Genomic DNA, 18,023 nt, shown 5'->3' on the forward strand with positions numbered 1-18,023 from the left:
TTAATTGTACCAGGATCCATACAAGAGGAACATATGCTCAGGCATTGTCTGCACTGGTACTTGTCAGTGTGAAAAACATTCTCTTTACCCATATCATTCTGGCTGCCAACAATGAGTGGGAGGCAGAAACGAGTTTGAGGTCGACTCACAACAATTAACTTGAAGAGGAATTACTGTTGCATGCTTGTGATTTTTTGTTCAGTGGAGCATAGTTATTTTCAGCTTGGCGTAATGTTCAGCGTAGCAATTTCTGCAACCGTAAACATAGAAAGTATGTCGCTGCTTCAAAACAATAGCACGCTACACTTGAAAGTATGGTATAGATCACTGAAACAGAATTTTTTTACAAGTTTGAAATTCGAATGAATTAAAGGACAAGGTGCTAGTGTGCATGTAAAATCTCAAGTGTTTTGAGAAAAAAAAGCAGCAGAGATTAAAAAATACAAATACAATTTTTTTAAACAGAAATGTACCATTACTGAAATATATTTTCCTACCATGTCAACGATTAGATATGTTCCCAATGTAAACCTTGCCAATACTACAAGTAGTCGTATTGCCAATTTTATTTAAACCTTGTCACTTCGCCGGAACATATTAAGTGGACATAAGGTCGGGTTCGGGAAAAGAGATTTCTTAGAGAAAAGTCTACTCTACAAAGACTGAGTTTTACTTTTCACGACATCAACACTCAAACAACTTTCACCACTACAAAGTTGTCAAGGCAACACACTGTAATTTACTTTTAAACATTTATTACCTTTTCTTCACTTTCACTAACACTAACACTTCTTTTCTTATACACAACTTCGGTAAAAACAATAACTATTTGCTAAACTAAACACTTGAGGAAAAAACACATAAACCAAAACACTTAACAAAGCATGGCAGCTCTGAAGGGGAGGTAGGAAAAGTGCCCCTGAATTAGGAGCACTTTAATCCCCATATTCTAGCCACCCGAAGCCGGTGCCATATCTCTCAGAACATCATCCATCAACGAGAGAGAGATACCCAGTTCCAGCCATGGGAACTCAAAAAGTTGGAAGGTGGTTTCGTCATAAATAATATATCTTCATAGTTAAAAATATAATTTCAACATCTAAATATTCCTTAAATGTAACCAATGACTTTCAGATACTTCTGATAATTTTCTCATCACTACTTCTATTTTATAACTTGATAATTGCAATTACCAGAACATGTAAAAAGTAGTTAATTTAAGTCAAGGGAAGTAACCAACTGAAATGCATGTCAAAATAACAAGCGCAGTTGTGTCCCTTTTACTTTAGTCACCTCTTGAATGAGTGGTAAGGTGCCACAGCAGACAGTCTGTGTAAAATGAGAAATAATCCTTGTTAGGAATTATTTCACATGTTTACATACACCCCTCCAAAGAAAATGTTTCCTTATTACTAACACTAGTAATCATGTAAACATTTCAAAAAATTAAAAACATTGACGTTGAATATCTCAACTCGACATGGCTCATCTCTCATGTGTTAACAAAAAGTGTCTTAAAAGACAACCGGTGCATGTCTACGACTCAAGTCTAACTAAAAGAATAGTGCTGACAACAAATCCCACTCATTAATTATAACAGCATGCAGTTCATATAGCACCACACAAAATAGTCAGGTTAAAAAATAATCTTGACAGTCAATTTTTTCCACAGAGAAAAAGTAACACAATGTCAACACCACCATACAAAAATGCAACCTTCATCCCCATCAACCCGTTTAGTTGATAATATAGGGGTTCTCTTTCAATGTGCGCTCTTGTATGCACAAGCTTAACACTCACAAAAACTCTCGCTCACGGCTTTACAGTAAAGGCATCTTACTATATCACCACGTCATGAGTTAGATACGAGTTCATTACCCAAAATATATGTGTCAACCATAATTCCCGTTCATCAATTGTAGGGGTTTCTGCGCCTAAATCGTAAATAGGTAGCTTTACGGGCCAATGGCACTGAGGGCTTAACTTTGGACTTTTAACCGACTACTACTCAGACTTTACTGATCTCCAGAAATAATATGTGATGAAAATGGGGAAAAAATCGCAACGATACACCTAGGTTACGATACACTCGCGAGTTTTATGTGCTAGACATTATTTAGCCCAGTTGAATGCTAATACTAGTAGCATTGTTCATTAGCTGAATCACTCAAATTCAGCCTACCGAGTAAACGATCATTCAAAAAAATAAAATCATGTTAATTTCACACAAATACAAAAACAGACGCTCGTCCGTGATATCGTCAAGCACATCCAACTTGATACAGTACTGTCTTCTCAAAATGTTTCTCAATATTGAGTAATCCCATTAGCTGTTTAGTTATGAACTTTCATATTCCAGAAACGCACATAGCCAACAAAACAATTTCCAACTCTCACTCCAACTAAGACGACAGTCAAACCAATAAACCCAAGGTTTATCAACAAAATTGAAAAGGAAGACGATCAACACTTGGCATAAAAAAACTAGAAAAAGTTTAAACCGGTACACATGACACACCTACCGTCAATCTCCAAAGTTACTCACAGAGGTTCCAAAATTGACCGACACCCAAATTATCTCCCTTTCACCATGAATCAACAAAAACTTTTTCCAGTGCCTCATCTCAACGCCCAATCAAGACAAAGTACTTTTAACAAGGTTAAAACATAATAATCATTATTTCAACAGTGAATATTTAGAAAATCAACATGCGTCCATGCGTCATAACCAATACCACACTCTTGTCACAAGACATACAAATCAATTAGAAATATAACTAAGTGCGCCGGCACAGCTTAGCTACATTCATTGACTCGACTCTCAAAATACACCCACACTACCTCTGCACTGCTTCAATGAATTTCACAATGACAAAAACACATTATACTGCACTCGGCAGTCCAAACCTTCTTGTTTGTTAATCCCTGTTTTCAAAATATCTGTCTCTTCCACTTGTCACAAAGTCAAAGAAACACCACAAGTTACACTGCAAGTCCATATGAAATATACCCAAGTGAGCATGGCTTAGATACATATTCCATTGGCTCAGGCACCTATCCACTGATTGTCTTCTACATCCTTTCAGTCAGGGTCCTAATGAGAGATACAACTCAGTCCTCATCTAATCATAAAGCAAAAACACACGTTACTACATATTTACGAATGTCAATGACTGCATGCTGGATTGGCATGCACACAACCTGAACCACTGTTCCCCTTGGAGCTTTCGCCACAATTTCAAATACTGAGGACTCAGTCATATTGCTTCCCGAGTTAACAAAAAAAGTGGGAACGGTAGCAACGGAGTTAAACCCAAAAACCCGATGACCTTCAAGTACTGAACTATTTAGAGGCCCAGACAATTTTCTATAATGGAGTTCATATAGTGCAGTAACAGGCAAACATTTCCAAAAATCAAAAAATGTTCCTATTCACTCCGAACAACATTTTTTCAACACGACTCCAGTATGCCAACAGCTATTACAATAATAAGACACTCCTATTTGTCATACAATCACAAATTGACAAAACAAAAATCAAACGCAACTCCCGTGACATAAAATAGCACCCAATGACTGAAGTGTTCAAACATATAGTGAAACTCAAGGCAGGAATCGTCCTGACAAGAAAACTCGGTTCAGATCACAATACCAAAACTGTGAGAACATGGAAAAATAGACAAAAAGTTTTGTTAAGATTATCGCGACCAAGTACAACTAGATCAAATCAAAACTATACTTTCGAGCGTCCATTTATGATGAAAGAATTATCACCACCCAAAATAAACCAAGCCACTAAATGCGGTAACTCTCCTCAACATGACTAAAAAAGTCAGTCACATCTGGTCAAAAATCCACAGCACTCAAGGTCACTGAAATCGGTGATTTTCTTCCTGGCAACAGTGTCGTCTCAGCGGTGTCATCCAGCTCATCTCTCGTCCTCTCTCCTCGTTCTCTCTCCTCTGCATCGGCTCAGCTGTCGCTCTCCAGCATCCTGTCGCTCTCTCCTCGTCTCTCGCCTTTCCATCATGCTTAGTTATGTGTTTTCCTCTTACCCCTATCTTACAGTTAAAATTACAAAAAATAGTTGAAACAAAAATAATTGATTCATTTATTTTCCACTATTCCAGTCTTTACTTTTTTTTCTCTCACTATCTCAGTCCCTTATTGGGCGCCAAAATGTAAACCTTGCCAATACTACAAGTAGTTGTATTGCCAATTTTATTTAAACCTTGTCACTTCGCCGGAATATATTAAGTGGACATAAGGTCGGGTTCGGGAAAAGAGATTTCTTAGAGAAAAGTCTACTCTACAAAGACTGAGTTTTACTTTTCACGACATCAACACTCAAACAACTTTCACTACTACACAGTTGTCAAGGCAACACACTGTAATTTACTTTTAAACATTTATTACCTTTTCTTCACTTTCACTAACACTAACACTTCTTTTCTTATACACAACTTCGGTAAAAACAATAACTATTTGCTAAACTAAACACTTGAGGAAAAAACACATAAACTAAAACACTTAACAAAGCATGGCAGCTCTGAAGGGGAGGTAGGAAAAGTGCCCCTGAATTAGGAGCACTTTAATCCCCATATTCTAGCCACCCGAAGCCGGTGCCATCTCTCTCAGAACATCATCCATCAACGAGAGAGAGATACCCAGTTCCAGCCATGGGAACTCAAAAAGTTGGAAGGTGGTTTTGTCATAAATAATATATCTTCATAGTTAAAAATATAATTTCAACATCTAAATATTCCTTAAATGTAACCAATGACTTTCAGATACTTCTGATAATTTTCTCATCACTACTTCTATTTTATAACTTGATAATTGCAATTACCAGAACATGTAAAAAGTAGTTAATTTAAGTCAAGGGAAGTAACCAACTGAAATGCATGTCAAAATAACAAGCGCAGTTGTGTCCCTTTTACTTTAGTCACCTCTTGAATGAGTGGAAAGGTGCCACAGCAGACAGTCTGTGTAAAATGAGAAATAATCCTTGTTAGGAATTATTTCACATGTTTACACCAAAATAAATTTTCAAAACCATAAAATGTACAAAATCCCTAAGAATGTCAGTACATTTGTACATTCCTGTTTCATCCACGAATATGCTAACAGAGATGGCCAAATTGTCCGCCCGATCGCCAGGTGAGGGTCAAACATCCGCGGGGCTAGTAGAATCCGCCTCGCAACTCGCCCGGCTGGCCAGTGAAAATTCTAGTCAGATGCAACACTTCTAGTTGTGCTATCTAGTGTCCAGCAATTGTGGTAATTAAGTACCAGGCCAACAACATTTCTGGCGGGCTAGTGATTTTCTTGAAGATACTCGCCTGGCTAGCTGGCAAGTTTCTTCTTCTTCGTTCATGGGCTGAAACTCAAGTACACTCATGTTTTTTGCATGAGTGGTTTTTTTTCATGTATGACCGTTTTTTTCCCCGCCATTCTGGTAGCATACGCCGATATGGGGGGAAGCATGCTGGATATTTTCATGTTTCTATAGCCCATCGAACTCTAACATGGATGACAGGATTTTTCCGTGCACACTTGGTCTTGTGCTTGCGTGTACACACGAAGGGGAACAAGGCACTAGCAGGTCTGCACATAAGTTGACCTGGGAGATCGGAAAAATCTCGGCCGCAGCCTAGACTCAAACTCACGACCTTCCGATTAAAAGGCCAACGTCTTACCTACCCGCCACCGCGCCTGTTTGGCGAGTTTAAATGTTGAGATTTGGCCATTCCTGTGCTGAGATTTTCAGGAATTTTTATAATTTCCTGAATTTTACATGCCGTGTTTTGATAAGTTTACTAAACTGGCGAAACAATTTTTGAACATTTATAAAATTCTCCCGATTCATAACATTAATACACCAACACATATCTGTCATGTCCTTTGTCGCTGCCCTACACGCCACCAGGCGTGAAAGGCAGTAAGAGAACATATCTGTCATGTGATCAACACAAATCTGTCATGTCACCCTACCACTTGAACACACAACGGACGCAGTGGCCTAGTGGATAAGACATCGGCATCCCAATCGGAAGGTCGTGATTTCAAATCCTGGCCGCGGCTACGATGTCCCAGGTCAACTTATGTAAAGACCAGTTAGTGCCTTATCCCCTTTTGTGTTTACAAGCAAGCACAAGACCAAGCGCGCACGGAAAAGATCCTGTCATCCATATCAGATATATAATTATGGGTTCATTCATTATGTTTAGCCCGTCGCGATATAACCTTGAATGGTTGAAAACGACGTTAAACACCAAACAAAGAAAGAAAGAATTATGTTTAGCGATGATTTGTGATTGTAGTTGATAACGATCGATTCATTTGAATGTGCATGGTGTAGGTCATAGTGTTTTTATTTATTTGAAGATTCTGTAAATGTGTATTGTTGCTGTAATAAATATTATTATATTGAAGATTGATTGTAAGGCTCTTAAAACAAGATTAGGATTTGCGCCATACGAATACCCTTATTATTATTATTATCATTATTATTATTATCATAGAAACAAAAATACCCAGCATGCTATTATGTCGGGACAGCACCTAACCTTCACCCGATCGGGTTATCGACTACACACGGAAGACATCGTGGGGCCGTGCGGACCCATGCTTCTCAAAGAAGGAAACATATATATGCATACCCTTCCGTAGACCCATGCTTTCCAAAGAAGCAAAAACGTGCATCCCCTTCCGCAGACACTTTTCTTTCTTTATTTGGTGTTTAACGTCGTTTTCAACCACGAAGGTTATATCGTGACGGGGAAAGGGGGGAGATGGGATAGAGCCACTTGTCAATTGTTTCTTGTTCACAAAAGCACTAATCAAAAATTTGCTCCAGGGGCTTGCAACGTAGTACAATGTATTACCTTACTGGGAGAATGCAAGTTTCCAGTACGAAGGACTTAACATTTCTTACATACTGCTTGACTAAAATCTTTACAAAAATTGACTTTATTCTATACAAGAAACACTTAACAAGGGTAAAAAGAGAAACAGAATCTGTTTGTCGCCTCTTACGACATGCTGGGGAGCATCGGGTAAATTCTTCCCCCTAACCCGCGGGGGGTCACGGGTATGTGAGGGCTCATGTTGCAATACATATGACAACGCACATGTGCATACTGCCTTTGCGACAAGATATTTACTTTGAAAGGGGTACTGCTTCTGTCGCATCCACTCTATTCTCTTGTCCTGTCCACATGCTAGTTCAACCTGTTCTCTGATGTCAAGGAACAGTCGCGAAAACACGTTTTGAGAGCCCTGAATACTCTGTCCGAGCCTTCACGAGGACCATACAAGGTATAGCCTGTGTCACGTGGTCCCAGGCCTGAATGAGCTCGTTTGAGAGGATGGCCAGTTGGGTGACGGCTGGGGGAGGATTAGTCTACTAAATGACCCAACTGGATTGTTGTTACGTGTTTCCATTTCTGAGATTCTAAAGAATTATGAAACAGCCTACGGACAATGTCTTTCTCTCAGTTGCTTGTGTATAGCCCAGCGGCGGCAGCCTCACATAAACTGTAACTGTAGCTGCCCGTGTCTAAGAGGTTATGGTGCATTACGTGTCTGACCGAAGACATTTGTCAGGATGGCAATCAAACAAACACTCAAGACAAACAGAATATCAACTCAACAAGAGTCAAGCAAAGTTCCAAATCTGTATTCAATCCAAGATGACAATCATGAAAACAAAATATATCCATACAAAGTTCAAGTGAGCTCTGACAGTCCTTTGTCCTTCACATTCAAAATGATCTTTAGTCTTTAGCCTACCGAAAACATTGGGAAGCACTCCTAGGCCAAAATATATTCGTATGTCTTTAAATTGATGAAAAATGGGCATGACCCGTGGGTTTGTTTGTTTGCTTAACGCCCAGCCGACCACGAAGGGCCATATCAGGGCGGTGCTGCTTTGACATTTAACGTGCGCCACACACAAGACAGAAGTCACAGCACAGGCTTCATGTCTCACCCAGTCAAATTATTCTGACACCGGACCAACCAGTCCTAGCACTAACCCCATAATGCCAGACGCCAGGCGGAGCAGCCACTAGATTGCCAATTTTAAAGTCTTAGGTATGACCCGGCCGGGGTTCGAACCCACGACCTCCCGATCACGGGGCGGACGCCTTACGACAAGGCCAACTGTGCCGGTATGACCCGTGGGTACCCGGATGATTTAACACACCTGCCAAAAACAAAACCTAAACCTAAATGCAAAAATGCTAGAAAATCAGCCTGGGGATCGGGGCCTAAAACAGATCGAGCGACGCACAGCTCCAACACTTTTGTGCGGACACTTTGGAGAAGCTCCATTGTGCGCACTACCTTAAACACTTTTTGGTAACCAAGTGAACAGCACATCACAATTCACCCTATGCCATGGCACAAAAATATGAGATATTGTTGATATTGTTGATCTTGCCGTGGATGGCACTAAGATCGAGCACCATGCCAATTACAAGCTCTCTCTGGGTCAGTGTGGCCCCTTCCAATGGAGGGATTTCTTCCTAATAAGACAGTAAGGTACACAGGGATTAAGAAACTTTCTACAGACAAATGGAGACTCTTAATTGCCTGCAGCTGTTTTAAGTTGGACATAGGCGCATTCCAGCACTTTTAATTCACATATTAATGAATTAATTGACACAAAACAAACCATTTGGCAGCAAAGACTAAACTGGACACTGACATTACATGTAGCTTTACTGGTGACAGTTCACCCTGTCATGTTCATGAACTCTGCTCTTTGAATGAGCTTTTAAGGGGACCTGAGTCAAATAGGTTTGTTTGTTTGTTTGTTTGCTTAACGCCCAGCCGACCACGAAGAGCCATATCGGGGCGGTGCTGCTTTGACATATAACGTGCGCCACACACAAGACAGAAGTCGCAGCACAGGCTTCATGTCTCACCCAGTCACATTATTCTGACACCGGACCAACCAGTCCTAGCACTAACCCCATAATGCCAGACACCAGACGGAGCAGCCACTAGATTGCCAATTTTAAAGTCTTAGGTATGTGTGTGTCAACATGCGTGTCTTCTGGTTACAAACCAGAACAAAAGCAGCACTGCACCGACTACACTGATGAGATCGTTCACCTGTGTGTCAACATGTGGTCCTTCAGGGAACCAGATCGAGCAAAAGTAGCATTGCATTGACCACACTTATGTGGTCGTTCCCCTGTGTGTTTGAACATATGTTTCTTCAAGGAACCAGACTCAGAAAAAGCAGCACTACATTGACCGCACTTATGTGGTCGTTCCCCTGTGTGTTTGAACATATGTTTCTTCAAGGAACCAGATTCAGAAAAAGCAGAACTGCATTGACCGCACTTATGCGGTCGCTCACCTGTGTGCGTCAACATGTGTTTCTTCAGGGAACCAGATCGGGCAAAAGCAGCACTGCATTGATTGCACTTATGTGGTCGCTCACCTGTGTGTGTCAACATGTGGGCCTTCAGGGAACCAGACAGGGCAAAAGCAGCACTGCATTGACCGCACTTATGTGGTCGCTCACCTGTGTGTGTCAACATGTGGTTCTTCAGGGAACCAGACTGGGTAAAAGCAGCACTGCATTGAACGCATGTATGTGGTCGTTCACCTGTGTGTGTTAATATGTGGTCCTTCAAGGCACCGGATCGAGCAAAACCCGCACTGCATTGATTGCACTTATGTGGTCGCTCACCCGTGTGTGTGAACATATGTTTCTTCAAGGAACCAGACTGGGTAAAAGCAGCACTGCATTGACAGCACATATGTGGTCGCTCACCTGTGTGTGTCAATATGTGTTTCTTAAGGGAACCCGATTGAGAAAAAGCAGCATTGCACTGACAACACTGATGAGGTCGTTCACCTGTGTGTGTCAACATGTGTGTCTTCAAGGAACCAGACTCAGAAAAAGCAGCACTGCATTGACAGCACTTATGTGGTCGTTCCCCTGTGTGTGTGAACATATGTTTCTTCAAGGAACCAGAATGAGCAAAAGCAGCATGGCACTGACAACACTGATGAGGTCGTTCACCTGTGTGTGTCAACATATGTTTCTTCAAGGAACCAGACTGGGTAAAAGCAGCACTGCATTGACCGCACTTATGTGGTCGTTCACCTGTGTGTGTTAATATGTGGTCCTTCAAGGCACCTGATCGAGCAAAACCCGCACTGCATTGATTGCACTTATGTGGTCGCTCACCTGTGTGTGTCAACATATGTTTTTTCAAGGAACCAGACTGGGTAAAAGCAGCACTGCATTGACAGCACTTATGTGGTCGCTCACCTGTGTGTGTCAACATGTGTTTCTTCAGGGAACCAGATCGAGCAAAAGCAGCATTGCACTGACAACACTGATGAGGTCGTTCACCTGTGTGTGTCAACATGTGTGTCTTCAAGGAACCAGACTCAGAAAAAGCTGCACTGCATTGACAGCACTTATGTGGTCGTTCTCCTGTGTGTGTGAACATATGTTTCTTCAAGGAACCAGAATGAGCAAAAGCAGCATTGCACTGACAACACTGATGAGGTCGTTCACCTGTGTGTGTCAACATATGTTTCTTCAAGGAACCAGACTCAGAAAAAGCAGAACTGCATTGACAGCACTTATGTGGTCGTTCCCCTGTGTGTGTGAACATATGTTTCTTCAAGGAACCAGAATGAGCAAAAGCAGCACTGCATTGATCACACTTATGTGGTCGCTCACCTGTGTGTGTCAACATGTGGTCCTTCAGGGAACCAGATCGACCAAAAGCAGCATTGCATTGACCACACTTATGTGGTCGCTCACCTGTATGCGTTAGTAGGTGTCTCTCCAACCCGCTTGAAAAATCAAAGACAGAACTACAATGTGAGCACCGATGCACTTGTTTACGCAGAGGTTTAAACGTGTGCTCCTTTGGTCGAGTTTTACCAGCAGACAAGTGTGCTCCTGTGCTGTTTGTGTTTAGCTGTGAATCAGTGTTGAAGTTATTGTCAGTACCAGACAGCTCTTCTTTTGCCTCTTCCTTCAGCCAGGTATCACTGTCAGCACTGGCTGCAGCTTGTCCTGTAACAGACAATTTGCTCAAAATTTCAATGTACATACATACCTACACAACCACAGCCTGAGTATTAAAATAAAGTTAGAGGTTTATATACATGTACCTCTTTAGCCCTTACATGCTATGCTGCCCACTTTCTATGCAAGCTATGTTTTCCATGTGTGTGTAATGTATTGTAAAGTAATTTAATCCTGTGAACTTTCCTTAATGGCAGTTTGGGTTGCTTACTCTCTGTTGAAAGCAAGATGCCACCGATTTTTATGATTTTTATTATTGTTTCTTGAAAGCTTGTTTTCATGTTTTCAAAGCCCTGAAACTGTCACTGTCAACTTGTGATCTTTATTGTACACATGCGTATACACACAGCATGTTCTGCACACACCAGAAAGAGTATTACTCACGGTAGAGAGCGCTGACAATGAGTTATTAATCCCTTCGCAAAAACGAATTCAAACCCATGATGATAGACATCACCAGTTTCTCTGCCAGACGAGTTACCGACCGACCCATTGTCCCCACCAAAGTCCCTGATATCACACAAACATATGTACGCCTGTGCACCCACGCGCACAGAAACATTCACACACAACCTTGTTTGCTGTAAAACACAGGGTACAGATACTCACCATGTGTATGTTGCTGGGTCATAAACCAAGACTGTGGTGGCTCTTTAGCGACATCAATCTCAATCTTCACCTTCGTCTTCACTGCCGGGTCCTCTCCCTCCATCCTGTGACAAGAATACAATCATGCAGAGTTGAAAGTTATGTCTCACAAAGAGCACCGAATCCCCTACCCTTGTACAGTAGAACCCCCCTTGTACAGTGGAACCCCCCTTGTACAGTGGAACCCCCCTTTTCAGACCTCCATAAATCTGAGAAAATCAGGTCTTAAAAAGGATGGAGTCTTAGAATGGGGTAAATTTACAAAGGCTATGAACAGAAAATCTGACAAAAAAAGGCCCTAAAAAGGTGGGGGGTCTTACATTCTTGGGTCGTCTACATTTTTGCTCTTTTTCAATAATCTTATGGTTAGATTTCGCAAAAAAGTTATGTCAGATGATGAATGAACCATGGGGAAAAAAGTTATAGAAAAAAAATATATGTAAAAAAAGATTTTATTTTTGGGTAGCGTGACTCACGCTTCCAATATTTTGTTTTCTGTTTGCTGAGAACATGTGCTTTGCCTAAAAATACTGACCAATCAAATTCATGTCACTATGCTTATAGCCACGCCCAAACAAGTGCAGCAACAGTTTGACACTGGAGCGCTGTCCACGCTTTTTTTAAACGCACGAAATGCACGGGATTTGAGAGGAGTTTTGTGCTTGGCATTTTCCAAATAAGGATATCATACTATGAGTACTACGCTGGAATACTACAATGAATTTTCAAACGGCAACACTGGCTTCGTCTTTCCTGATCGAAAGGGGGTGTATTGTTGATAATTGTAGATAATAGACTCTGCATTTTAATGGTCAAATGGCGATTTCGGTATAAAAATGTAGACAAGGACCTTTAAAAGAGGAGTTTGACTGTATACAACTATGTCATTTATGGGTGGAACAAAAGGGTGCATTCCAAGTAGGCGCACTTCCTGTACAAAGGTGTTTTTCTTGTATGCAGGGTGACTGTATTACCTGTAGGGAAGTACGACAATCATGCTGAATCTCATTGTGATATTGAAAATGCAGTTCGATAGAAGAACTTGATGAATATATTCGTTTAAAATTGCACTGCTCTTTGTGGACGAATTGCTGCAATGACTCATAACTGAATATAGCTTTGTTGTTGCACTAATCTCAATTCGATTACCCAAATGCTTTGGAATAAAGTAGAATAGAGAATATAAAAGGAAAGGAGAGTTAAGAATAACAAGTTACTACATTTAGTCAAGCTGTCGAACTCACGGACTGAAACTGAACGCACTGCATTTTTTCACCAAGACAATACAGCTTCGTCAATCCCCACGAGAAGGAAATCGCTCACCTTTTATGTGCAAAACAAAATGAAATTGACAAGCCAGAATAGCGCGGTGGTGTATTGCACAAAGCAAGAAAGCGTGCTTTTCTGTATTCTTTTTAACTTTCTGAGCTTGTTTTGAATATGATATATTATATGTATATGTTTTTGGAATCAGGAAATAATAAAGAATAAGATGAAATCTTTTTTGGATCAATTTCTTAAATTATTATCGTAGTAAATGTACTCATTAACTTATTTTCGTTAATTGTGATCACATTTTAAGAGTAAACATGACATATATATATTTTTAGATTCAGAATTTGATGAAGAATAAGATACAATCAATTTGCGATCGATTTGCAAAAAATCGATTTTAATGACAACTTTAATTTTTAAGCCTCCAAGCGAAATGCAATATCAAAGTCCATGATTCGTTGAAGATTTATTGACCAAAATGTAAATCAATTTATTTTAAAAATGAAAGCGTGACAGTGCCGCCTCAACTTTCACAAAAAGCCGGATAAGACGTCATCAGACAATTTTATAAAAAAAACTGAAAAAAAAACGTCTGGGGATATTATACTCGGGAACTCTAATGTCAGGTTTCATGAAGATCGGTCCAGTAGTTTTCTCGGAATCGCTCTATACACACGCACACACACACAGACAGACAGACAGACATACACCACGACCCTCATCTCGATTCCCCCTATACGTTGTAAAAAGAAAGAAGTTAAACAGATTGAAAAAAAATTAATAATAACAAGAAGAGCAAACGCTCGATCGAGTCACTTTCGCAGTTCTGAATATTATATGAGGCATCAGATGGACAGGAAGAAATTGCTATTCACAACACAATGAGTCACGTTCACATAAAATTTGAGCCCGGTCACTTTTATAGTTTCCGAGAAAAGCCCAACGTTAAGTTGTGTGTTGCCGAACAGAAAAGGCTAGTTATCTCCCTTGTTTTTCTGATAACGTTCGTAAAAGGCTACAGATGTAAATACTTTGATGTAAAGAATAATCCTACAAAGTTTCAATCACATCCAATGAACTTTGTCAAAGATATAAAATGTCTAATTTTTCCTTTGACGCTGACCTGTGACCTTGAAAAAGGTCAAAGGTCAACGAAACCATCGTTAAAGTGTAGAGGTCATTGGAGGTCACGACTAAACAAAATATGAGCCCGATCGCTTTGATAGTTTCCGAGAAAAGTCCAACGTTAAGGTGGTGTCTACGGCCGGCTGGCCGGACGGCCGGCCGGACAGACTAACACTGACCGATTACATAGAGTCACTTTTTCTCAAGTGACTCAAAAACCAAGTATATATATGGCAGGGGTCGAACCAACGACCTCAAGAACCTGAGAGAAAATCACTACCAACTGAGCTATGGAGCGTATCTGCCAGGATATGGAAAACAAAGAAGGTCAATTTTGTGAGATACCGGTTCCCAAGCCTGGGGGCTCATGCACTGCCTTGTCAGTTCCTGGGCCACTCCCGGGATTTTCTTCTAAAGTTCATATCAAAGAACTGTCATTTTTGCTTATTTTTTTTAAAGGAAAGATTAATGGAGATTCAGAAAGACTTGTATTTCAACAACAGTACGATCACTGATGAGCGACTGACCGTACCAGCGATAGAGCCACTTGTTAATTGTTTTCTCAAACAATTCAATTCGTTGTTTTCACCACAAATTTAGCACTGTGGAAGGCGAAAACGTGTGCACCTTTGAGTTCTACCTTCCCACTTTCATTCGTGATGAACAGTATCCTCACCCAGGCTCACATAAAATTTGTATCCGCATTTTCCCAACCCCATTAAATTGACCACGCCCATACCCCATGTTTTGGCAATTTTGGGGGACAAAGATTAGAGTTATCATTCTTGCCTTGGTCCTTAAAGCCAATCAAGGCCTTCCATGTCATGTGTGTCTTGTAATGACTAAACATGAGGGACTGATCAGCCAGTGAACGTGGTGTCTCAGTTAGGAGTTCTGTGCAGTCAATCACAACACGTGTCCTTGGAAACATATATCTTTAAGAATCAGATTGCATGGTACATGTACAGTTGACTTGTTCTCTGGTTTGCCAGTACGTCAGAAAGACCGGCACGGCTGGCCTAGTGGTAAGGCGTCCGCCCCGTGATCGGGAGGTCGTGGGTTCGAACCCCGGCCGGGTCATACCTAAGACTTTAAAATTGGCAATCTAGTGGCTGCTCCGCCTGGCGTCTGGCATTATGGGGTTAGTGCTAGGACTGGTTGGTCCGGTGTCAGAATAATGTGACTGGGTGAGACACGAAGCCTGTGCTGCGACTTCTGTCTTGTGTGTGGCGCACGTTATATGTCAAAGCAGCACCGCCCTGATGTGGCCCTTCGTGGTCGGCTGGGCGTTAAGCAAACAAAAACAAACAACAACAAAAAACGTCAGAAAGCTCAAGTGGCAAAAAAGGTGGTCAATCCATTTGTTGATAATTCTGGAACATGTGGCTTTTGACACAGAAAACCGAAAAAACAGATCTTCTAATACCAAACCGAGTTTGATACGCATCAGTGTCAAAATTAACAAATTGGTCCATCAACCTTTGAGAAGATTTGCGACCACAGTTCTTACCATTACTGTCATCAATATTCGGGATCTCATCAAAGAGAATCTGCAGTGTGGTGACATCTTGCACACCAGTGTAGAGTCGCACCGTTTCGTCATTAACAAAAATGTGTTCGTACCTTAGTGTTGTAAATGGGTTTTCGTTTTCATCAGTTTGTGATGCCTGCGACTTCCCACTCCCAGTGAGAGGCATGCCAGTGAAAACCATGGTATCTGTCTGCACTGCTGTATGGGTCATGTTTGTTTTAGTCGGACAAGCGACAGTAACATGTGTTGCTTTGCAAATCGATGAAGTGGCCACAGGGCCCAAGTAGTCATGCAGGATGACGGAAAAGGCTGTTTGTCCCAGGTCAGAGTGTTGTGCCGCAACTGAAGGCTGCTCATTCTCCATTGTCTCAGAGTCTGAATGTTGTGCAGGCTCAGCATGAAATTCCTGTGCTTCATCCATGTCAGTCTGAGAGTGAGACACCTGCAAACAGAGGAACAAATACAATAAAATCACTGTGAATAACACTTACACTAGTTTTGTTGAAAAAAAGATAAATATTCATGCACACAAATAGCTCAAAACACAGAGAAATGTTTCTCACTGATAGCAATTAATAACTTGGCTACACATGCAAAACATTTTTTCCTAGTTTTCAGCTGAAAAAAACACACCAACAAAGCAAGACAATGAAAGAAAAGCCATCCTGTTTCAAGGGGTTTGCATCTTCCGTTGATAACAATCATGACCAACAACAGCATAGCAAAAAGAGCAGATCAGGCAGTTTTTGGCTCACGTAAGTGTAGCCTGTGCGATGCTAACTTTTGTCTGTCTGTGCGTGCGTGCGTTTGTATACATGTATGTCTGTGGAAAAAACTTTAACATTTGACTGAACACCGAAATACTAATTTTACCTGGTTATTATTCAAGCAACAGCTTCAAAGTATTGAAGCAATGATCAACATTTCGTCGGCACGTATGTAGTTAAAGTGTGTATCCAAAGAAAACGGGTGGGGGGGGGGGGGGGGGGGGGGGTAAAAACAGCTGACTGGTTTGTGTCGTGTGTGGTATGTAGACCAGGTCAGGGGTCAAGGTTAGGTCAGATCGCGTGGAGGATTGTGGTATAGATCAGTTATCACCAAGCTGCAGTTCGCCGATTCGGAGAAGACGATTTCACATTGTTCGGTTTTGTAACTCCAGAAAAATAGATAAAGGAGATTTCCAACAGGTTAATCTGCACAGCGTGTTTCCAGTGTCTGCGCGAGGAAGCGCTGTCGAAAGCGCAGTGTCGATCTGGCAGTCGTGTCCTCGTAAGTAGGTTACAGACAGACACAAGATCTAATGTCTGTCTCACACTCTTGCACCGTGTAGCTATGCTTACTGTGTTTGTGTATGTGTGACGGAGTGATTGAGTTTGTGTTACTGTTTGTCGATTTCTTACGTGAGCCTTGAAGGCTTCGCCTCTTGTCTATGAGGTAATCTTTGGTGTAGATTCTTTAAGATTCAGATTTTGATCACATTTGTGTTTATCTGGGTTCCAGTTCTTGCAAAAAGCATGCAAATTACTATCGCCTGCACATATTGATATAATATCATAAAATATTTACCGTGAATGTCTGAAAAATCCGACTTTTGAACACAGAAGGCACACTGTCACCAGGCTTTGGTCCAAGCTTGCGTACAAAGTGCTCGGAGCACACTCGAGGATCGTTGACTTTGAGGTTGACTGTGAAATCTTTTCGAACCAACCGCAAGCGTCGTTCCCATACTCGTTTTAGTATCTTGTCACTTGGTAGTTTGTGTAGTTTCACAATCCGCCCTTCAACTTCTTTACCTGCATAGTTTGAACAGCAGACACAGTAACGTTTCCCTCCACCACTAATCTTCTTCTCTCGTTCAGCCATTTTGGACGTAAACGAAACAACCGGAACTACCCGCCGACAGCACCGCGGGCCGGCCCGACTAAACTACGCGCCAGCACGCGCTAGCACGCGCCAGCACGCGCTACCTTGAACCATAGCACTTATATACTTTATTTTTATATTTCTAGTTAGTTCATCGTCCATTCTCACATAATACAAAAATTTCAAACTTCAATGATGAAAAATACGGAAGTTATGACTAATTATAGTGACTAAAACTGCGCACTACCAATTTTAAGTGGGCGGCTACTGAGATTCATAGCTGTTATATAATTTATCTGTATGTTTCTAGTCATTCCATCGTCAGTTCTTACATTATTTAAAATTTCAAACTTCAGTGATAAAATTTACGATAGCTAAGACGCGTTATAGGAGAGCTATCCTAAGGCCGTGGCTCCATGTCCGACAATGTCGGATACGGAGTCATTCGTTCCAACACAGTCAGTCGGATGCGGAGCCAGTCATTCCTCTGTGTGTGTGTGTGTGTGTGAA

General features: G+C 41.2%; 1 protein-coding gene across 3 annotated transcripts; it reads right to left on the reverse strand.

Annotated features, from left to right (window-relative positions):
- Positions 1-738: 738 nt before the first annotated feature.
- LOC138970731 (zinc finger protein 99-like) lies at positions 739-17,521 on the reverse strand. Of its 3 annotated transcripts, none has more exons than XM_070343229.1 (4): positions 17,217-17,521; positions 15,743-16,092; positions 11,681-11,784; positions 739-11,059 (listed from the first exon to the last, which is right to left on the reverse strand). In XM_070343229.1, the coding sequence occupies exons 1-4, from the start codon at positions 17,511-17,513 to the stop codon at positions 9,120-9,122; spliced, it is 2,691 nt and encodes an 896-aa protein (XP_070199330.1). In that variant the 5' UTR covers positions 17,514-17,521; the 3' UTR covers positions 739-9,119. The 3 variants fall into 3 exon arrangements, with proteins under 3 accessions (XP_070199330.1, XP_070199331.1, XP_070199332.1); XM_070343231.1 differs by having other exon boundaries at positions 10,924-11,059; positions 15,630-16,092; XM_070343230.1 differs by lacking the exon at positions 17,217-17,521 and having other exon boundaries at positions 15,630-15,765.
- Positions 17,522-18,023: the final 502 nt, after the last annotated feature.

The sequence above is a fragment of the Littorina saxatilis genome, linkage group LG7 (assembly GCF_037325665.1).
Source record: "Littorina saxatilis isolate snail1 linkage group LG7, US_GU_Lsax_2.0, whole genome shotgun sequence".
In the NCBI taxonomy this organism is placed as follows: Eukaryota; Metazoa; Mollusca; class Gastropoda; order Littorinimorpha; family Littorinidae; genus Littorina; species Littorina saxatilis.